This window comes from Manis javanica, chromosome 5, assembly GCF_040802235.1.
Source record: "Manis javanica isolate MJ-LG chromosome 5, MJ_LKY, whole genome shotgun sequence".
Lineage (NCBI taxonomy): Eukaryota > Metazoa > Chordata > Mammalia > Pholidota > Manidae > Manis > Manis javanica.
Window position 1 is genome coordinate 50,139,006 of NC_133160.1, and position 22,960 is coordinate 50,161,965.

The window sequence follows — 22,960 nt, forward strand, 5'->3', positions numbered from 1 at the left end:
TTAGATATCCTTCTTTTTCTCTGTGCCTCAGCTTCTTTGTATTCCTCTTTTCTAGTTTCCATTTCATTTATCGTCTCCTCCACCATATCTAACCAGCTTTTAATACCCTCCATTGTGCTCTTCAATGATTGGACCTCCTACTGGAATTCATTCCTTAGTTCTTGGATATTTTTCCATACCTCTATTAGCATGTTGATTATTTTTATTTTGAACTCCATTTCAGGAAGAGTCATAAGGCCCATGTCATTTCACTGATTTTTCTATTGTTTTATTGTTCTCGATTTTATTTATTTCTGCTCTAATCTCTATTACATCCCTTCTACTGTGACTTTGGCCCTTGTTTCTTTTTCTTTTTCTAGTTTCTTTAATTGTGTGTTTAGACTGTTCATATGGATTGTTCTTCCTTCCTGAGGTAGGCCTGTATTGCAATATACTTCCCCTTTATCATGTTCTTTGCTGTGTCCCACAGATTTTGCGATGTTAAATCATTATTGTCATTTGTCTTCATATATTGCTTGACCTCTGTTTTTATTTGGTCACTGATCCATTGATTATTTAGTAGCATGTTATTAAGCCTCTATGTGTGTGGTGTGTGCACTTTTTCATTTTCTTTGTGTTGTTTATTTCCAGTTTCATACCTTTGTAGTCTGAGAAGCTGGTTGGTTCAATTTCAATCTTTTTAAATTTTCTGAGGCTTTTTTTGGGGCCTAGTATATGATCTCTTTTTGAAAATGTTCCATGTGGACTTGAGAAGAATGCATATCCTGTTGCTTTTGGATGGAATGTTCTGTAAATGTCCATTCGGTCCATATGTTCTAATATGTTCAGTGCCTCTGTCTCTTATTTTCTGTATGGTTGATCTGTCCTTCAGAGTGAGTGGTGTGTTGAAGTCTCCTAAAATGAATGCATTGTAATCTATTTCCTCCTTTAATTCTGTTAGTATTTGTTTCATATGTGCAGGTGATCCTGTGTTGGGTACATAGATATTTAGAATAGTTATATACTCTTATTGACTGATCCCTTTATCATTATTTAATGTCTTTCTTTTTCTCTTGTTACTTTCTCTTTTTTTTGAAGTCTATTTTTTTGGATACAAGTACTGCAACTCCTGCTTTTTTCTCCCTATTAATTGCATGAAATATATTTTTCCGTCCCTTTACTTTCAGTCTGTGTATCTCTTTGAGTTTGAAGCAAATCTCTCATAGGCAGCATGTAGACAAGTCTTGTTTTTTTTTCCATTTAATGACTCTGTGTCTTTTGATTGGTGCATTCAGAACATTTACATTTAGTGTAATTATCAATATGTATATACTCATTGCCATTGCAGGCTTTAGATTCAAGGTTACCAAAGGTTCAAGGGTAATTCCCTTACTAACTGTCTAATTTAATTTAACTCACTTAGTATGCTATTACAAACACAACCTAAAGGGTTTTTTTTTTTTTTTCCTCCATTTTCTTCCATCTCCATTCTTTATATGTTAGGTAGCATATTCTGTACTCTTTGGCTATCCCTTTTTTGACTTTGGGGTAGTTGATTTGATTTCACATCTGCTTAGTAAATAATTATTCTTCTTTGTGTACTGTGGCTTTATTTCCCCAGTGAGAGCTATTTAGCCTTAGGAACACTTCCATCTATAGCAGTCCCTCGAAAATGTACTGTAGAGATGGTTTGTGGGGGGTGAATTCTCTCAGCTTTTGCTTATCTGAAAATTGTTTAATCCTTCCTTCGAATTTGAATGATAACCTTACCCGATAAAGTATTCTTGGTTTGAGGCCCTTCTCTTTCATTGAATTAAATTTTCATGCCACTCCCTTCTGGCCTGTAAGGTTTCTGTTGAGAAATCTGATGAGAGCCTGATGGGCTTTCCTTTGTATGTGATCTTTTATCTCTCCCTAGCTGCTTTTAAAAGCCTGTCCTTATCTTGATCTTTGCCATTTTAATTTTATATATCTTGGTGTTGTCTTCCTTGGGTCTCTTGTGTTAGGATATCTGTGCACCTCCATGGCCTAAGAGACTATCTCCTTCCCCAGTGTGGGGAAGTTTTCAGTAATTACCTCCTCAATGGCACTTTCTATCCCTTTTCCTCTCTCTTCTTCTTCTGATACCCATATATTGTGCATATTGTTCCTTTTGGATTGGTCACACCTCTCAATATTCTTTCATTCCTAGAGATCCTTTTTCCTCTCTGTGCCTCAGCTTCTTTTATTCCTCTTTTCTAATTTCTATTCCATTTACCGTCTCTTCTACTACATCTAATCTGCTTTTAAATCCCTCCATTGTATGTTGCATTTCAGGTATGGAATTTCTTAATGATTTAATCTCCATCCTAATTTCATCTGAGTTCTTAAATATTTTTCTGTACCTCTGTGAGCATGTTTATCATTTTTATTCTGAACTCTCTTTCAGGAAGATTGGTACATTCAATAACACTTGGGTCTTTTCCTGGTGTTTGTGAGATTTTAGTGTGAACCAGGCTCCTTTGATGTTTCATATTTGTATGGGGCACCCTCTAGTGCCCAGAAGCTCTAGTCTCTGGAGTTGCCTAGCCCTTTGAGTGATGTCGGGGGTTACAGGGGAGTGGCTCTGATGCCTGGGGGAGGTAAGTGCTGTTTCCTGCTTCCCGGCTGTAGTGCCTGTCTCCACTATCAGAACTAGTGGGCCAAGCACACAGGTGTAAGCCTCTGTGCTTTGCATTTGTAACTGCCATAGGTGGGGACTCTCTCTGTGTGGCTGAGGCCAGGGCAGGGACTACCAGTTTGTTAGTCCATGCCAGCAAGTCAGGAGGAAGGTGCAGCAGGCTGTGTATCACAGTAGTGGATCTCACAGCTGAGTAGCCAGCCTGGGGAATGGAGCACCTGAATCTCCTGAAAGTTTACAACCTGCTGGACCTAGCACACCCAGCCAACCTTTCCACCTATCCCTTCTCCGACGCAGCAAGCTCCATGTTGTCCCTGTCCTTTCAGCAGCTCTCTCACTGCTAGGAAGCTTCTCAGACCACCCACCTTTCCTTTGTCCCAGAGCAGCCAGATATGGATCTCTATCCTCCACACATGGGTTGAATCTCAATCTCTCCCAGTTTTTTGCTTGTCCTTGCTTTCCAGACCCACTAATCTCCAGAGCACCATGCAGTGTAGATTAGTGCTCCCAAAGATCTCCAGGCCTGGGTGTTCAGCTGTCCTAGGCTTCCATCCACTCTTCACCCTGTTTCTCTTCCTCCCATCAGTGAGCTAGGTTTGGGATCAAAGCTTTCTTATGTTACCCCATTTTGTGAGGTCTGTTGTGTTCTCCAGGTGTATGCAGTCTGGCACAGCCTTCTTTCTTGTTGCTCTTTAGGATTAGTTGTATTAACTGTATTTTAATATTATATATGGTTTTGGGAGGAGCTTTCTCAGTCTCTCATCTCGTGCCAAATCTTTCATCTTTCTAACATACTGTATTTTTTATTTTAAGTTGCCTTTACTTAAAATCTAGAAAATGGTTTGTTTTTTTATTGATCCAAAGTTACCCCAGATGACAGAAATACAAAACAATTTTGTATGTGATTTGCTGTGCTAGGAACATATCTCTAACATGTTACAACAATCCTTTCCCATTTTTTGCTTTCTTTCCTAAGGAGTCTTTCACAAGAACTAAAACATACTCTATGATTAATATAGCACAATCATATTATGTAAACATTTAAGTAATTACAAATTAAACAACCTTCATAGTAAAGATAAAGCATAAAATAGTTTTACAAAAATGTCTTGTTCAATAGTTTTTGAAACCTTATGCATAGGCTCATGTTTTGCAAATGAAATAGAATAATTTAATTTATTATTTCAATTATTTTCAAGTGTGTTTCTTTCTTTCTCTTTTATTCTTTACTAGTGTGCACTGGTATGGGAATGTACAGAGCCAGAAAGTGTGAGCAGAAAGGACAACTTACCTTTTTTGAATGCAGGTATGTACCTCTGTTTTGGAAACTCAAATTAATTTCATATGAACATGAATTTTAATTTCCTATGAACTCAGTACTGAACATGGGCAGCATTCTTACAGAATCATTTGTGAACACTTAATTGGTAATCATGAGGAGCCAGCAGAGTGTGGGTAGATTTGACAATTACATTAGAAAGATACATAAATACATTGGCTATATGGTAAAACAAATACCTTTTAAATACTGAACTTTTTATTATCTGAAACAAGAACACATTATAAATGTAATAAGTACTAGGAATATGTATTAATAAGTATTAATATTACTAAACTCTTATTTAGTTTGACTTTCTAAATATGGAATTCAAAGTAAATTTGTTAAAACTGTAGGTATATGGATTCAGTAGGAAAACATCATACAAGTTTGTACATTCTTGGGCATGTGTATACTGTGTTAATTACAGTAATATATTTGAATCTTAATAAGACTCTAAATAATGTGTTGAAAAATGACCTTATGATTAAAATTGAGATATATGGTACAATTAAAAAATATGTGACAATATGTACATGTAAATTATGGAATTAATTTTTGAGTAATAATTTATGCTACTACTAATAAAAATAATAGTAAATGACTATTACAGTGATAGGCAATATGCTAAATTCCTTACATGCCTTGCTGTGCCTTGCTCCCTGACATGTGCTTTAAAAAAGGCACTATCACTATCCCCATTTTATAGATGAGGAAATTGGTCAAGACCACCTACCTAGCAAATAGCAGGTCCAGAGTTTAAGTTCAATAAATATAAATGCCTTTGCTCTTAATTACTAGACTGTGCTATTACTAAGAGCCATTAATTAATAAGATGCCATAGCAAAAAAAAAAGGCACAGCCATGCTATACATTTAAACAATGGCATACATTTAAACAGTAGCATAATAATCATCTTAATGAATGATACCAAACCTCAAAGGCTTACTAATACATAGCTCCTAAACTATTAGAAGTTTTTCCCCCACAGGAAGCCACTACTAATAGGGAATGAAGGCAATCCTTTGTGTTTATCCTACAGAGAACTCAAAATGAAAGTACAGTGCAAGGAATATAGTCATTAATATTGTAGTATCCTTGTATGATGACAGCTGGTAAATACACACTTATCATAGTAAGCATTTAGTAGTATCACTGTGTTGTATACCTGAAACCCATATAATATTGTATATCATCTATACTTCAATAAAAAAATAAAATAAATCTATAGTAAGGGAGAAACCCCCTAAAATAAAATAAAATGAAATGTAACAACAATTAAAAAAGACTCATTAACTATTCATACATAGAATGAAGGGACCATACCAAAGAAAAGCAGCTAATTCTCAACCTGTGACCAAATGACATTTAAAAATTTTTATTAAGGTTGTAATATTGAGAGGAGTGTGCATTAAACAATGAATAGTCGACCCAGACAGCTAAATCAGCCATGTGCCATAAAAATACTTAATAACCTATCAATGTGGTTAAAAATAGCTAGGGTATCCTCAGAAGGTCGTCTTCACATATATTTCTCCATCTGAAAATTAATCAAACCTGTAGTCTTTTATTTTCAGATATCCAGATGATTAATATACTAAATGTAAATTTTGAGAAATAAAATTGAGTGTGGGAGATACTAGGTTCATGTTAAATACTGCTTGAATGAATTAGGTTATTACCAAAATCATTTATATTGTAAATATAAGGTAACTTCTAATGATTCACTCATGTGAGCGTTGTAATTTTTTATGCACACAGAAAGAAATGTCATTTCAAAACGTTATTATGTTTATATAAATTTCAAAGAGAAGGAGAAAAATGACTCTCTAAGTAAAAAAGTATATTACCTAAAGAAGAAGAGACAGAGGGGGAACATAGTGCAAATTAAATCTGCACCTCCTAATACTTGTGCCATAAAATCTGTAAGGCATGAGTCTTAGAAGTTTACTAACTTTCCTTCCTTCCTGTTCCAGATTACTAGGGTACTATTCCTAAAGTATAAATTATAATATGACACAGCAACTGACATGGAATTGATAGAAGCAGCTGCATTCTGCCGTTTAAATATGCTTCCTTTGTGGAGTGAAAGATGATTGATTAGTGCCTTTCTCTTTTCATGGATGTGACAGTTTTGGTGGTAATACTCCACTTAGTGGCCATGATATTTCTCAGGGTCCTTAGTCCAGGCAACCCAGAGGAGCACTTGGAACCTAGAATATTTGCCACAAATATTTCTTTGAGCCTTCTTATATTATGGAAAGATAAAACTAAATGACAGCGTTATAAAAAGTGTTATAAAAGTCAGATTATTTTTTCTGTTTTAAAAATACAACTGTGTTCTATATATGAAATGTTTCTGTTCAAAATATAAAAGTACATTGTGCAGATACAATACGTAGTGCTTTGCTCTATGTACCTTTTTTTACTTATCTATTTACTTATCTAAACTCAGCAACTTTGGAATCAATCCATTATATTCCTCAGTGGAATTTTTTTTTTTTAATCTTTAGGCAAAGGGTGCTACTGACATTCTTCTCAAGTCTTTGTATTGATGTATTGTATGGAACGTGCCAGCCTCAAGTGAGTTAGGAAGTACCTACTGAGTGAGTGGAAGAGAATGTCATATCTCATAGGAGCTCTTCCCTTTTCTATTTATATCTCTAGAGGTTTAATTTATAATTCAGGAAATGGGCTTATCTATTGTAAGGCTAAAAAGAAAAGGCTCTTCTCCCTAAGGTCTCACCTTTTTCATGCCCTATTTGCCTTGCTGGTTGAATTCTATGTTGGGAGTCCAGGAACACTGAGGGCAGGAGGAGAAAAGGAGGGGTAGGAGGAGGGGGGGTGACTGGACAATGGCCTGAGAAAGACGGGTCAGCCCTGGAGCTGTTTGGGAAGGGTTCCTTAGAGCTCTTCCATTTTAGACTCTTGGAAACAAGACACACTAGAAGCCACAGTAAGTATTAGAAATGTGAAGTCCTTAGTTTGACTTTCTAATTATGTAACTCATAGAATAAAGTTGTTAACACATAGATTTACCTCTTTAACTTTTTGCTTATTTAAGCAAAATGGTAATAAGAACTCTCAAAACTATTTGTTGCTGGGGGTATAGGGAGAAGGGGAAGTTAATTTTGAACACAGAGAAGTGCAGGTGGTCAGGCAACTCTTGTGTCCTGCTAAGTCATATTAATTGGAGCCAGGCAACAGCTGATAGGCACCAGTGGTATTAATGTCAGAGCACTGGGCAGACTCTCAGAAGAACTGGGGTCAAAGCTTAGATTCACCAACTGGCAGCGGGTCAGCCTCTTGGGACATCAGTTCTTTTAAAATGGCTGTATTCACCTGGGAAGTTTTTTACTTCTTTTTGGCTCACAAATATTTGAAGTTGATATAGCATAGTTTTAACTTTTGCTGTTTTCCTTCTGTCTTAGAACTGTTTCATCTCATAAAAGTATTCATTTTAGTTAGTTTCACATGGATTCACACATCAGTTCTTTGTCATTTATAGTTGTCTTTCTCAGGGCTTTTTATTTAATAAACCTAACCAGAGATACACTTTTTAAAATTTTTGTAAAGAAGATAATTCTCTATAGATTTCCTGATTCTTCCATTTTGCTTGGTGAAATGATGATGCTACAAAGTCCTTCAGTCCATGGACCCTTATATTACTGTGCCAAATCTGAGCAGCTAATGGAGCCTGTCACTAAGTTTCCTATTCTCCTCACATTTTGAGTGAGTTTTCCACTGTCAGCAAAGTATTAGATCTGACACAGCATCTCTCTGGGTTGAGTTCCATACCTCTTGAGTCATGAAATTAACCTTCAACATTCTTCAAAGAACACTTTCATGCTGTGTATTAACATGTACACTGTTCTTCCTCTTCACAGAGGATGTATTGAACAGCAATGATTTCCGTGACTGCATAGATAAGAATCTAAACACAGATGAGGGGACTGTACAGCAGTCAGTCTTAAATACATGTAGTTCTCCTCCGACTGGGAGACTTTATTGGTGCTTGCACTTCCTGCTTCACAGATGAATCACATTTTTTCCCAAAATAGGCCTCTATCTATATCTTTGGTTCTTTTTCCCAAAATAGGGTTAAGCCCACTACTGTTGCTCTGCAGAAGATAATAGATTATAAGCTATTTAAGAAGAAGGAACACAGCTTATTTACTTCTGTATCTCCAGGGCCAGAATACAATAGAAACAAAAAAAATGCTTGTCAAATGACTGATAACAGGTATATCTTATCATCCGAATTTATACTTCTGGTAAACAGAAAACTGCATTTTAATTCTCTCCATAAGAAAGATGTTCAAATTCAGTAATTTAGATTTGAAATAAAACAATTTATTACTTTTCTTGAAAATGACTACCATATTCTCATTAAAAAATTTTTCTACTTCTTGTGACAGCACAGACTTTAATTGCCTTTCACATTACCACCCAACTGAGCTAAATATTAGGGTAGCATTCTCCTCACTACCACCCCCATATAAAGCAATGCATAGCAGAATATTTTAAGAGATTGTCAAAAATGTTTCCCTCTGTACTCATTTTGAGTCCTGAGGAATTCCAGCACAAAATGAAGTCCCATTTTTCCCTTTTGTGTTTTTCATTCATGGGGTTCTAAATCTACTACTGTGCCAAATTTTAAATGATATTTTATATTAAGATATCTCCATTGTATTTTCTGCATTCTAGCTTAAATAGATTTTGCCCTTGTGGTTAAAAGTATGATATATAAATTCAGGGCCATTGTGGCTTATAACATTGGTTCTTCATCATTTATATGTTGTATACCAGATTTCTTTGCCCTTTGTATTTTAACAAATGTGAAGGAGTTCATTAACCTTGCTCTTTTGGAATTTCCATGTATTTTCACTACTGTGTACTAATTAATATATTTAGGATGTTAGTGTCTTGCCAGTGGGTTTTAGCCCTGGGCAAGTTTGCTGTGGATTCAGTGTGACCAAAGAAATGACAGTAAAATGTTCTTGGGGTGAAAGGGTTATTCCCAACTTTATTTCCATGGTGGCAGGTCAATCACTAAAATCCCGTTCACTCAGGGGGTCTGCATGCAGCAGGGTGGCCTCTGCCTCTGGGCCTCTGTCCTCAGTGCTGCCACCACTCCAGCCTCTGCTCTGCTCTTCTGCAGCCTTGTAGCCATGCCACCGTGTCACCCAGAGCACTGGGCAGATCTCTTTACATATAGTCAATAGCAATGTATTGACCACAGGTGTGTAGTGAGCTAGCCAACCAGGGCCAGGTGAGAATCCTGGCCACAGGAATTTTCATTTTATCCACAGTTAGGTGCTATAATTGAAGAGTGAATTTCACTAGCTAATAGTCAATGGAATCATCTCCTAGACCCTTTTAAATGCTTTAACTACCTTCCTGTTGTAAGTCCTTTTCTCCTCCACTGCCCATCTTAGGTAAACTAGAAGAAAAGTAATGGCAAAAAGACGATATAGTAAGTTAACATTTTGTGGACAAATATGAAAAAGGCATTCCCTCAATTGTGGTTTTCCATTGCTTGTTCTGGTTCCTGTGCTCTCACTTGAAATGAGATTTTAATTATGTCCTTCCCTCCTGAATCCCCCCTAATTTACACAGCTGTTGTGTTCTAACTGTTCCCCTCTTGGGGAAAGTAATGATGGGAAACATCTGAGTTGCAAGGGTTAAGCTCATTTCTGTGGAATGTTTGCATTTACTGGACGCTATGTTAGGAGCAGTAGATAAAATGAGGATGAGGAAATCAACACGGACCTAGCCTTCACAAAGTTCACCTTCTAAGGGGCACATGGAACAGTAAACAGACAATTGTAGCACAGCTGGTAAGAACCCTAATAAAGATGATAATGGGAAGTAAAAAGGAGAGGCACCTTTAGGGAGGGAGAGACTGGACGGCAAGAAATGGCTTCCTGCAGGAGGTGCTAGCTGAGCTGAGTTTATAGGATAGCTAGCTTACCTGTTAGCCAGGAAAGAGGGGCCTTCTTTCGAGGTGCAGGGAATGCCTTTAACAGAGGCAAACTGGCAAGAAACAACTTGAGTTCAGAGAACTGTAGGTCATTCCAGGTTGCTCAGCATGAAATATGAGCTAGCTCCTGCCTATCCAGTTGTGTCCTTTACTTCAGTGATGGAACTGGAATGAACAGAGCAAATCATTCAGACTAGAAAGAAGCAGATCATTTTTCTGACCAGACAAAAATTTGATACACTAAACTCACCAATTATCACCATTTAGAGACTGCCTACAAATTTTTACTTTTTTTTTTCTCTAACATCTGTAATAGTTCTTATTTTTAGCTTTGAATTGAAGATGGAGGGCCAGCAGCTTGCAAGGTTGGCTAGACTAGGGGAGCAGTAACTCAATTAATATTCTATTTCTGTTCTTTTTTTAAAATTTTGCTTTAAAAAACAATACAAATAATAACAATTTAAATTTTTTACAAACCTAGAGAAAAGCAATTAAAATTTTGGGGGAGTTTGTATTTTAAAGATCTATTTCACTGTAATTATTTTTAAACAGATGTCTCTGCTGTATTTTCTGAGCTCCTCTCGTGTTCTTTCCTTCACTTTTTAATAGCAATGCTCAGGATAGTGTTTCAGTGATTTCTATTTTGGTTTTGCAGTTCTCATACAATCTTTAAAAGAGCCAACCTACTTTTAAGATGTATATAAATCTAAGACATTTCCAAGTACAAATGAGGGAGTGTCAGTATCTAATTGGATTAAGCAGACTTATTTTTAGTAAGTATAATGTAGCATTTGGAGAATAGGCAATACACGTACATTCAGCTGAATAATTAAGCTATTAAACAACTGCATAATTAAAAGCTACAGAATGAATAGATTCTCTACAAGAATCTGCAGTACATTAAAGTAATGATTTTGTAAGGCTTGAAGCCAATAAAGTCAGATTCCATTTAAATATGTGGCTCTGCCACTTCCTGAAAGCAAGAAAGGGCAAGAAGATAATCACAGATGAGCTTCCTCTGAAGAAGTATATTAAAGAAAACCTGATGAAATAAATGTTTGGCTTTTTGATGATACCCTCGACCCTAAATCCAAATTTCCAGAATTCCTTGTCCAGCTCACTGATGTCCCTGACACACACCCAGGGGTAGGAAGTCTCCGTGATGGGTCTCTACCTCACCCTTTCTGCCCCGGGTCGCTCAAGCAGCCTTTTCTGTGTTGTCTGTGCTGGCTCTGTTGAACGCTTCTTCGCTCGCTTTCTTTGACAATTCAGAATTAGAGCAGCTTGGCTTTCACAACTGCTGAATATCATGGAAAAGCAGGTGGCGTGTTACCTTGCTTCAGAGGGCCCGGTTACAGTGCTGGGAGAAACAATGTAGACATTTAAGTTGGCTGCAATTATGGGGAAAAAATCTGTCCTTTACTTTCTGTCCCTGTGTTCACCATGGGGAGTGGACCTCATGGGAAATATATCAATATCTGGAACAGTTTAAGACTTTGCCCTTTATTAAAGTCCATCAACAGTATTTGAAATCTAGTGTTGTATGTCCAAAGAGATTATTCCTTTAACATAAACATAAAATGTCCCCACTGCTTTTCTCTTAGTAGAATCTGTCACATGATATTTTAAGCATTTTTTTTTTTTGCAAACAGTGAAAAAAATGAAAAGAATACACACAGGCTCTTTTAAAAAAGAACTTACATGTTATATAGTTATTGTTGCTGCATTGAACCTATTTTACAGTCAGAAATACATCTCCTATGTGAAGAAACACTGGGCATCAGTGGAGAGCCAGCACTGAAAGTGTTGAACTCATTTACACATTATGCAGAATTATTGAAATTCTCTCTGCTATAAGGGAGAAGCATTAAAAAAACTGACAAAAGCATTCATCATTTATGGCCCATTGTTCAATATTTGATGTGTGATACCATGCTTTTCTTTTATGTGAGGATGACAAAATCTCCCCACTATCAACGCAGTAAGAATTTTAAATTGAGAACATCTTATCTTGTCTTTTTCATAACCAGTGCAACAAATTTGCATAGCAGTTGCAAGTCAGGCCATAGTTTTTGTTTTGTTTTTTTTTTTGTTTTGTTTTTTCATTTTTAAAGCCCTACTCCATCATATGGTGTTTTAGGATACATAGTAGGTATTCTTGCTTTATGCATAGTGGGTATTCAATAAGAAATACTGCTGGATCAAATGGGGTTGTAAAGTGTATCCTACTGTATCTACATTGAGATCCTCATGCATATATTTAATTTAGTACTAATGTTTGGAGACTTATGAGTTTCAAAAGATCAGAAACTATAGCATTAAAGTTAGATCTGAGACATTATTGGGAACTTTCTTGGATGATTAAGTTGCCTAATTTTTTTTTATTATTATTATTTGCCCCAAGTGTTTCCCTTAACATCAGCAGCCCACAGAGTCCCTGTATGATATATACCATGTGGTCAGAAGAGCATTCTGGAACTCATTAATCAAACTGCCCTTGGTTTCTGCTTAAGCTTTTTCAATGAATATTTATATTTAGAACACATTGAAGAGTATTAAAATGAAAACTAAATCAAAAGTTGAAGGACTAGTTTTGGGATAACAGAGAAAATGAGTCATTTTGTATTTTGTAACTTAATTCAAAATATGCATTTTCTAAAAATAATTATTGTTTTATAAAAAGCAAGGTAAATTCAAGTCCATGGTTTGGGAGATAGAAAGATACTATGTAATACTGAAAAAAGAAAGATTGAAAATCAGCACATAGACTAACCATAGGTAAGCCGAGTAATTAAATATTAGATTACTAAGGAAAAATTTAGGTATTTCAGAGTACTACTAGTACTTTTAAAAGGATGCATTTATATTCCTGATCATGCTAGCTATATTAGAATTTATGAGATACCATAAATTGTTTAACCTGACACATTATATTGAATTCAATACATACTTTTTTTTTTCTTCTCCAACTTTAGAGGTAGGACAATAGAGGTTATAGAAAAATTCTTATATCTTTGAAATATTGTCACTTTAAAAATGAATGAAACACCATAATTTTTTTTATTATAAGTTCTTATATTTCAGATGAAAGAAAATATATTTGATAAGGCCTAATACACAAAAATATATAAAGAAATCATAAAATTCTATAGCAAAAAAGCAAACAATCTAATTAAAAATAGGCAGAGGAACTGCATAGGCCAAAGAAGACATACAGATGGCAGCAGGTGCACAAAAAGTTGCTTAACATCTCTGATCACCCAGAAAAATGCAATCAAAACCACAATGAGATATTGCCTTGCACCAGTCAAAATAGCCAATATCGATAAGACAAGAAATTACAAGTGTTGGTGAGGATATGGAGAAAAGGAAATCCTTGTGCACTGTTAGTGGGAAAGTAAGCCACTATGGAAAACAGTGTAGAAGAGCCTCAAAAAATCAAAATTGAACTTTCATATGATCTAGCAATTTCATTCCTTGGAATATATCCAAGAGAAATGAAAACACTAACCTGAAAAGATACATGCATTCCTGTGTTTTGCAGCATTATTTATAGGAGACAGGACATGGAAACAACCTAAGCATCCAACAACAGATGAATGGATAAGGAAAATATGGTATATATACAAAACAGAATATTATTCAGCCATAAAAAACAAGGAAACACTGCCATTTGTGATAACATGGACTTTGAGGACATTATGCTTAGTGAAATAAGTCAGTCAAAGACCAACACTGCATGATCTCATGTGGAATCTACAAAACAAAAAAGTACTCAGTCTTTACATTGTATACCTGAAACTGATATGTTATATGTCAGTTATACCTCAATGAAAAAAGAAGATAAATATAGTTAACTTTATGTATGAATTTGTAATATAATCTCATTGATAAAATGTTTATGTTAAAGGAATCATCTCTTTGGATATACAACTCTAGATTTCAAATACTGTCTCTCAACACCCTGGAAATATCTCACTAGTCTTTTGGCTTCTACTGGTAATTTTAAAAGTGCACATTCTGGCTAATCCTTAGTGGCAGGTAGTAGGTGTGCTGGGAGCTTTGATCACTGAAATCAGTTTCTAATCTAGTGCCAATTGTTATAGTGATAATGTCCAGACTATACCTCTAAAAATGGGTGGTTGGAGAGGAATGGATGAATAGATCTTAATTTTAATGTTCAGAAAGATATATGTTTACTCAAGTAATGAATGAGATACAGTCTTAGAGAACCCTACAATTTTGAGAGGCATTCTACCCTATACAGAGGAGACTTGGCCTACATATGGGCTATGCTCCATATTATTTAAAGCCCTATATCCATTTCAATATCAAATTCTTTTTAATCAGCTTTATTGGTAAATGGGAGCCAAATAATCATAGATACTTGACTGGTGAATGACCTCATGTTTTATTGCCCATTACACTTTGGTGTATGAGTGTAAAAAAGGCATTCATTGTGCAACAGCAATGGAAATAAAATTCTGCCCTAAAATATATCACTGGGGAGTGCAGTAGGAATGCTGGCATCACAAAGAAAGGATCAAGTATAAACTTAGCATCTGATCCTGCACTTTTTCCCAAAGTCTTTTAAAATCCTTGGTGTCATGACTCTAATTACTGCCCAATCACCCTAAAACCTGTGTATAACATCCTTGTTCTGCTTCTGATAATATATGGTTTCAGGAAAGAGTGTTGACTCATTGGCATTAAAGAATGTATAATATTCAAGTTGCAATAGATCTTAAGCTAAAGAATGAACCTTTCTGACATTTAAGTAATAAGACATTTTTAGCAGTAGAGCCATTTAAAACCTCTGAAATAACATATTGAACCTAATTATAGGTAATATTGACTGTAAAAGTGAGTAAAATTCAGAAATATGTATTTTCAAGTATTTATTGTGCATAAATATATGTATTTTCATCTTTATTTATAAATACATATGCTTTAAGAAAATCTTTAGAAGAGAAAGGATTTAACAGTTGATAAATTAGAGATCCACATCAGCCACATTTATGAGTTGGAATTTGATGTTTAATAAAGACTATACGTCCCAGAAACTGCTAAGAAAATATGATGTAAGTACAAAATTCTTAGAAATTCAATTACACTAATGGATTCTGATTAAAAAGTAAATTTTTGATCAAATAAATAACTAGAATGGTACCCTAATTAATGATTTTTGTTAATTGATCTTTATCTAATGTGCACATCTTTGTAATTTTCAATATGGACTTTTTATTTTTTTCTTCCTTCCCAGTGTTAAAGAACCCAGTGTGTAAACTATATAGATTCCCCACATCTGACAATAAGTGGATGTGCATCCGGGAGCAGATGTCAGAGAGCATACTTTCTTTTCATATTCCTAAGGAATTGATCTCTCTTCACATAAAAGAAGATTTGTGTAGGTAAGAGAAAATAATTTATGACTGTCTGTCACATTAATTATTTATTATTTCTATAAAGTATTCTTTTAAAGTATGATGGTAACACAAAAATCTCTATTTGTACTGTCCAATATGGTGGCCATTAGCCCTTTAGGCCTATTAATTACTTAAAATGTGTTTAGTTCAATTTGAGATATTCCATACATGTGAACTACACACCAGGTTTTGAATTCTTAGCAGACAAACAAAAAAAATTGATTTTTATAATGAAATGTTAAGATTTGGGGCATTTGGGGGTTAAAGAAAGTATATTATTATTCACCTGCTTTTTGGTTTTGCTTTTTAAATATGACTACTAGAAAGCTTAATATTACATATGTGACCCTCATTTGTGGCTTGCATTATACTTCTATTGTATATTGGTATCTAGCCAATAACCTGACCTCTGAACTTGCTAATCATCCTTGTGTGTTTACCTCATCTGCTTATGGTTAATGCTTTTGTAAGGAATTCCTAAATTTGACTCTTATTTGGACTACTCATCTGAAATGAGGCTTTCAGATGTTTGTTGGTCAAAAATCTCTTTGAGATGATTGATAAAGTGTGCAATATGAATGGGCAGTATTGCACAACAAAATTAAATCTTTTGCTATGATGAAACAGAAGGGTTTGAGAGCTAATTATTGATAAGAACAATAGGTTCTCTGCCTTATAAACCTCTAGTTTTAAAATGCTGAATGCTACATTATACTAAATGCTGTTTCTAAATCTCAGAAAATTAGCAAATATTTTTAGTGGTTAATATTTTGTTAAGTGCCCACATATATAGCAGAGTGTGAAATGTCCAAAATGTTTATTTCTGCACTACCAAGTTACTTAATAGTGTTGAACTGCTTTGGTAGATCCTCCCGTCCCCAGGGATGTCTTATTGGCCTAAGCCAGTGACCACACCAGGGACAGGGCAGGTCAACCCTGGCAACATTGATGATATTTGTTAGAGCAGGAATGACTACACAAATACTATATATCAAAAAGATGAGAAAAGAAAAAAGAAAAAAACAAACCCGGTATTTTAGGGAAAATCAGCCAGGAAACTGGATTATGAGAAAACAACCTGGATCTAGAGAAAAAAAATACTGAAAGAGGTCCAAGAAGATAGATATTTGAGAGGAGCAGAGTGAGGATAATCAGACCCCAGAAATCAGACAACAGGTATTAACTCAGGCCAAGAGAAGCTATAGCATGTTAAGGAACATAAGCAGACTATTTATAAGAGCAAACAGCTGCAAGAATGAATTAGTGTAAACCAAATTGTTCAGTATTATCCCTACTTAGAGCTAGTGCTAATAGTAGGTGATGGGCAAAGCAAATTCCCAAGAAGGGTAAACAAGCTTATGTGTCAAAGGAGCATGGAGTTCAGAGCTCTGAAGTCATAAAAGAATGTCCATCCTCAACATTGTCGTATTCTAGTCTACTGGACACTAATCACTCCTACAAGACTCGTGTAAAGATTACATTTCATACAGAAGGTTTGGGGAGAATAACTTCCTCACAGGAATTACAGAATAAGGACTCACAGTAAACAAGCAAGGATTAGAGGTGCAGGCCAAATTCAACATCTTAACTACAGCTGAGAGCTGCAGAAGAGCTGCCAGATGAAGCAGATCTAAGAAGTCAAGACTTGCCCTCACCCTGTAAAATGGCACCTAAAAGCTGCATTCGGACTAATCCGGTTCTAAATTCACATTGAAATATCTATAAAGGCACAGAAAATGGAAAATTATCACCTTAACAAAACACTGAAATCTATTAATGTAACGCTGTATTATTACACCACATACTATGTATAACAAAATGATGAATGATTAGACTAATACTTTGAAATTGAAAATTTTGGTTAACAGACCACTAATGCTATTTCATCTAAAAATACAAGCTAGTAGAATAAAATGGAAAGACCCCTGCTGCTGCCCCAGTCTGACCTTGGCTATCAGTTTAGAAATCCCTTAAAAACTGAGCAGCTGGCCTCTGTGTGGCTACTACTTTTGAGCCTTCCACAGTGCTCTCTCTCCAGCCCCTGTCTCTCCTCCCACTCCATTAACATCTCTGTCTACCCAAGTTGAAATAATGAGTAGGGAATAAGGAGAAAGCAGCCAGCAAACCACTGAATTTTAGTAGGCAAAGCCTCTGTCATTATTGTTTTATTATTTTTAACACCCCAAAGTATTGTCCGCCCATTCTGTTCTCTTGCCTTTCTATGGTTCTCTGTTTTCCTATGCATTTGCAGCAAGAAAAAAAAAATTGCAAACACATAGAAGAGGCTAGTGGGAAGTTTTGGGGAAGAAAAAGGAACAGTGCCTCCAAACATAAAGTTTCTTTGCTAGGGACAGACCTAGACACTGTCATCAGTGTTCTTTGGGAATTTTCAGAGAAAATCCAGTTTCAATCCTATGAAATCAAACTTGATAGAAACCTGATAGATTCAGAAAGTTGGCTAGGCACTGTGAAGGCCAACTTGTTCCATATACCTTCAGATTTCTCCAATACCTTTTCTGCATAAATCTCCCATCATTAGAATGTGTTTAAAAAACCATCGACAATGACTCTCTAAAATTTTATAAAGAATAACAGAGAAAAAATCATGTTGAAGACTCAAAAGAGAAATAGGAAAAATTTGGAGGAAAATTGACCATCTCAGTAGAGTGTAAAAGGTATGTTTATTCTGAAATACAGTCAGAAAGTTGTAAGATAAAGAATCATCTTCCTTTCGGGAGAATGCCAAAAGGGAAGGGATAATGGAGGGAATAATGAAATTTTAAAGTGCAGAAGCCAGCGGAAAAGATTTGACAGTGAGAAATCATATCAGTAATGTAGAAGACAAGTGACAGACTCTTCTCAAATGCTAAACAAAGGTAAAAACAAGTTCAAAATGATGAGAGAAGATGTTGGACATGCAGGGCACAAAGCTGGAAACTACCAAATAAGTTTACATGTTCTTGGGGAAGAACAAATGCAAAAGCTTGAAAGAAAACAGTGAAACTATACAGTTTTTTTTTTCTCTTGCCAAAATCAGGCCAACTTTACACTTCTCTGCAGAAGCACATGAGTAACATTTACCAGTTTTTGAGAGGAAAAGGCCACAATCCCACTTTATTATACAGGGCCAGGTTGTGATTTTTTTAATGAATGAAGGCAATGGAAATGGCATACTTAAATATGTAGGAGCTCAGATGTCACCCACAAAACTGTCTTGGAAAACCTACTTGAAGATGTATGTCATCCACCTGAGGAAATAGTTTAAATTAACTATTATATTTATAATACAATATAAGTTAATATAAAATTTTATTATCATAAAAATTAATATGATAAAACATGATATAATAAATTAAATTAGGGATGCAAGAATAGGATATTGTCTTGCAAAAGAACAAGAACCATTTTCTTGGTTGGGTAGAATCTCCAGCCTGGACAAACCTTTACTCTGAAGTTCTTTTCTCAGCTTCTTTCAACCCTAGTCTTAGATCCCAGAAAGTATTTCACTTGCCTCAGTCTCCCGCCTAGCCCCACAATTTAGGTGGACTCCCAAACCTTGTTTGATGAAGAGCAGATAATCTTTTCTTTTTATAAGAAAAGTCAGTAAATATAATGTGAACTTAGTAACTTAGCCCTGTGCTTCATCAGGGGTCAGCAAAACCTTTCTCTTAAAGGTCTGGATAATAAATATTTTTGGCTTTGAAGGGCATATGGCCTCATCCCTACCGCTTGGCCTTGTCATTGTAGCACAAAAGCACCCATATGTGAATAAATAATGTGACTGTGTTTCAACTAGACTTTATTTACAAAAGTGAGCCTGTCTTCTCAATCACCAAAATGAGGAATCTGCAGATGTGGTCAGTCTTTGGCTTCTATGAAGTCTGGATTTTAAAAATCTTACATTTTCTTTCATGATAAATTGACTCAATCTTCCTTTTCACATCAGATTTAAACTTTTATACATAAGCTGGTGACCAAATACAGTCAACTGCTCTGAGGTGGTGGTGTTGCCATGTCTGTATATTAGTGACTAGGGAATTATTTGAATATTTTGTTACATAACTGCCCCTACTATACCAAGGGAGTGAAAAATGGAAAATTAACAAGATTGCTATGATTGATATCAGTATCACAACACACAGACAGAGACTTCCTGAAGTTTGATTGTGGATTTAATTGTGAAAGAAAACATCAGTTAAGGGAGAGAATTAAGGTAGTATTAGGTATATGTATAGTCAAAATTGTGTCTTTAAGACAAAGCATTATTAATGGTTTAATAATTTCTTTTAACATATGAAATCACTCATTCTATCCAAGTATATTATTAGTTTTTTTCCCACATCTGAGATTGGTGTGCACTTGACAGAGTAAGTTAGCTTGAGTCTGTTTGCAGAGACCATGTGTGTGCGTGCTTTGCGTGTTTGCATAATCCATAATATATGTATAAATGAGGAAAATGTTATCCCTCTCTGCCAGTCATGAATGTAGTGTCAGTGTTGGGAGGAATATAAAGGTGCAGCAGCTACTTTCACAACCCTCCTACACAGTGTCTGTCCTCACCTGCAGCTGCCATCTAAAAACTCTTGCTATTAGTCTCTCAGTCTCACAGTTAGTATGGCATTGGACACATGGGGACTAGTTTTATTAAATTTGAGATTGTACATACACAAAGTCTTAGGGTTGGGACAGAGTTTACATCCCTCTAGTAGGCTTAAGCATTAATACTTTCTGAGTTCAAGTTCAGATACATAACTGTTTTGAGTTGGCAGTGAAGTGTTTCCACAACACCGCACTTTGAGTTTTATATTACAGAGTAGGTTCAAAAAAAATCACAAGCTGGAAATTATAGACATCACTCAAGTTATGTTTACTGCTGTGAAGAAAGGCTCATATTGTGCTTAGCAATTTTCTGACTCTTTGCTTCTGGAGCCGTATTTTATAAATATATAAAATGCATGTTAAATTTTTCCATAAAAATAATGTATATGCATTATGGAGAAGAGTAAAATACAGAAGAGATAGACAGAAAAAGTAAAATTACTTTACATCCACCACCCAGAAAGGAAGATTGTCTTTCACGATCAGAAGCCACACTGTGGGAAACAGAATTTGATCCCTATGACCTGGTCTCCTTGCACATCTGAGTTGTATGGTGAATACTCTGTAATTCTACTATATAATGTTAAATAAAAATGCAGGTTACTAATCAGTAAAAATTATCATATATTAATTTTGATTGATACATAAAAGAGACCCAAAGGGAAAATAGAATAGAAATATACTAGACTATTAGTAACTTGTATACTAACATAGGGTTATTGTACAGTAGTTATTTCCAGATAGTGGATTTAGAATGGTAATTTATTACACAGCAATAGAAAATAAATACACTAACCCTTAAAAATAACAGAGAATACTTAGACTTGCCAATTAACTATACCTTGGTTTCTTCTAGTTTAAACAGTTTAACTCAAAACCAGAGTCTATTCAAAATTCTCAGTAAGGCTTGATTTGAAAGCAATTTGCATGACCTGGTTATTTTAGGAAAATTACCAGTCATTTTGAATTTCAGTTTTCCCTCTTCCCTACCTCAAGAAAATATATAGGTAAATGAGGATGGGCTTGCTGTGTTCTCACAGCAATAGCAACAAAGGGACTCTTGAGTTTTTACAGCACCCTTTGTGTGCCTGGCAGCTCCTACAGCGAGATGGCCGGACGGCTGAGACGCCATGGGCTCTGTCTGGCTGGTCCTGAACCTATGTATATACCAAAACACTGGCAATTTCAGCACTTCCATAAGCCCTCAATAAGATACATGAGATCTTTGAGATTTCTAATACATCATACACTGGCCATTAAGGAAGGAGGGCCGTATTTTCTATCCACCATCTTTCCACTATCAGTTCCACAGCATAGCTTAGCTACCATGATTGGGTAAGTCACTGTTGTCAAGGCTGCAATTCATGCAGTCTTTCTAAATATGTTTTTATATCCCTAAGTGCTTTATTGAAAAGTATACTATACTGCACATATATCATTTTGTAGCTTCATTTTCCAAGTATATCATGGGTATTCTCATACCTTCATAAATGTTTTCCAGAAGTATGGCTTGTAATGGTTACAAAATATTCTGTAAATATATTTGTGTTATATATAATATAAATAATTTTCATGTAAATAATATTTGTATACATATTTGTATACATCTTCAGTATACTTTAGGTTTAAATACTAGAGGCAAAATTGCTTAAATTAAGTGCATGTATGTTTTAAGTCCTTGGTTTAGCATTTCTAATTTGTCTCCAGAAAGTTTGGATTAATTTTCATTTCTATCAGTTTCACAGGCAAAACCTGAATTCTTATAGTTTTTAAACTTATATTGTTTTGATTATATGTGTAGCTGAACATTTATCCATGTGTTTAATATAGGAATCCATATAAATACCCGCACATGCCGATGTGCAAATCACATCGGTATTTGTAACTTTCCCTTTAATTTGCAATTGCTACTTATATATTTAGTATGTATTCAGTGTGTATTTTTTGACATTTCTTCAAATATTATTCTTAAATTTCTATTTATTTTAAAATTTTGTATTTTACTAGTTTTTCCATTATAGTGAAAAGTTTGTCTTTATTTTGTATTTATTTTCCATTATACTTAGAAAGTTTATCACTTCAATATCTGTTCAGTAATCAATACTTTCAACATTTTGGGGTTTTTTTTGGGTTTTATATTTTATATTTTATTACCTGAAATTTATTTGATAACATATATGAATAGGATGCCCAATTAGCCACATTTCTGAAAACTTAGACAATAACTTCAGTATTACTTTTTCAATATTCCATTTCTTTTTCAATTTCTTATACTTGCCAAGTTTCCATGTCTCTCCACTGTCATCACCAAAGTAATTAAGACAGTTAAACAGTAAACAACAACAAAATTACTTTCAAAAGAACTGATCTCTTTGGAATATTCTCTGTTTACATTCAGGAATATGGTGTGCTCAAATCTTTTCTGTACATTTTTCTTCATATAGCTTTTGTACATTTATTTTAAGGATTAATGTATTTGATTACTATTGATTTTGAGGGAGAATTCCTTTGGACTTACCAGTTTACTCTTCCTGTTGCTCAGTTAATTATTTCTTTTAAAAAAATGTTTATTATCTCCTTTCTTTTTTTAATTAGATTTCTTGAATGGGCTGCATGCTGCTTTTATTTCAATTCTACTTTCTTTTTATAATTGAGATGTAATTGACATATATTAGTTTCAGGTGTACACTATAATGATTTAATATGTGTATATATTGCAAAATAATTACCTCAACAAATCTAGTTAACATCCATCACCATTCATAGTTGTAATTTTTTCTTGTGTTTAGAACTTTTAAGATCTACTCTCTTAGCAACATTCAAATATGCAATATATTATTAACTGTAACCACCATGTGGTATGTCACTTCCTCATGACCTATTTTATAACTGGTAGTTCATACCTTTTGAACCCCTTCACCCATTTCTCCCACCTCCCATCACCCACCTCTGGGAACCACCAATCTCTTTTTTCTATCTATGAAAGAAGAGTTCTT

At 35.0% G+C, this 22,960-nt stretch overlaps 1 protein-coding gene across 11 annotated transcripts in view; it reads left to right on the plus strand.

Annotated features, from left to right (window-relative positions):
- Nucleotides 1-22,960, plus strand: part of INPP4B (inositol polyphosphate-4-phosphatase type II B) — a 910,826-nt gene that overhangs the window by 668,050 nt on the left and 219,816 nt on the right. For all 11 annotated transcript variants that reach the window (XR_012131555.1, XM_073237008.1, XM_036996729.2 and 8 more), the window contains 2 exons: nt 3,872-3,944; nt 15,203-15,350. Coding sequence is in view for 10 of the 11 variants with exons in the window: in XM_073237008.1 (XP_073093109.1) it covers nt 3,872-3,944; nt 15,203-15,350 (221 nt within the window). In the remaining variant the exon portion in view is untranslated. The remainder of the gene's footprint in view (nt 1-3,871; nt 3,945-15,202; nt 15,351-22,960) is intronic.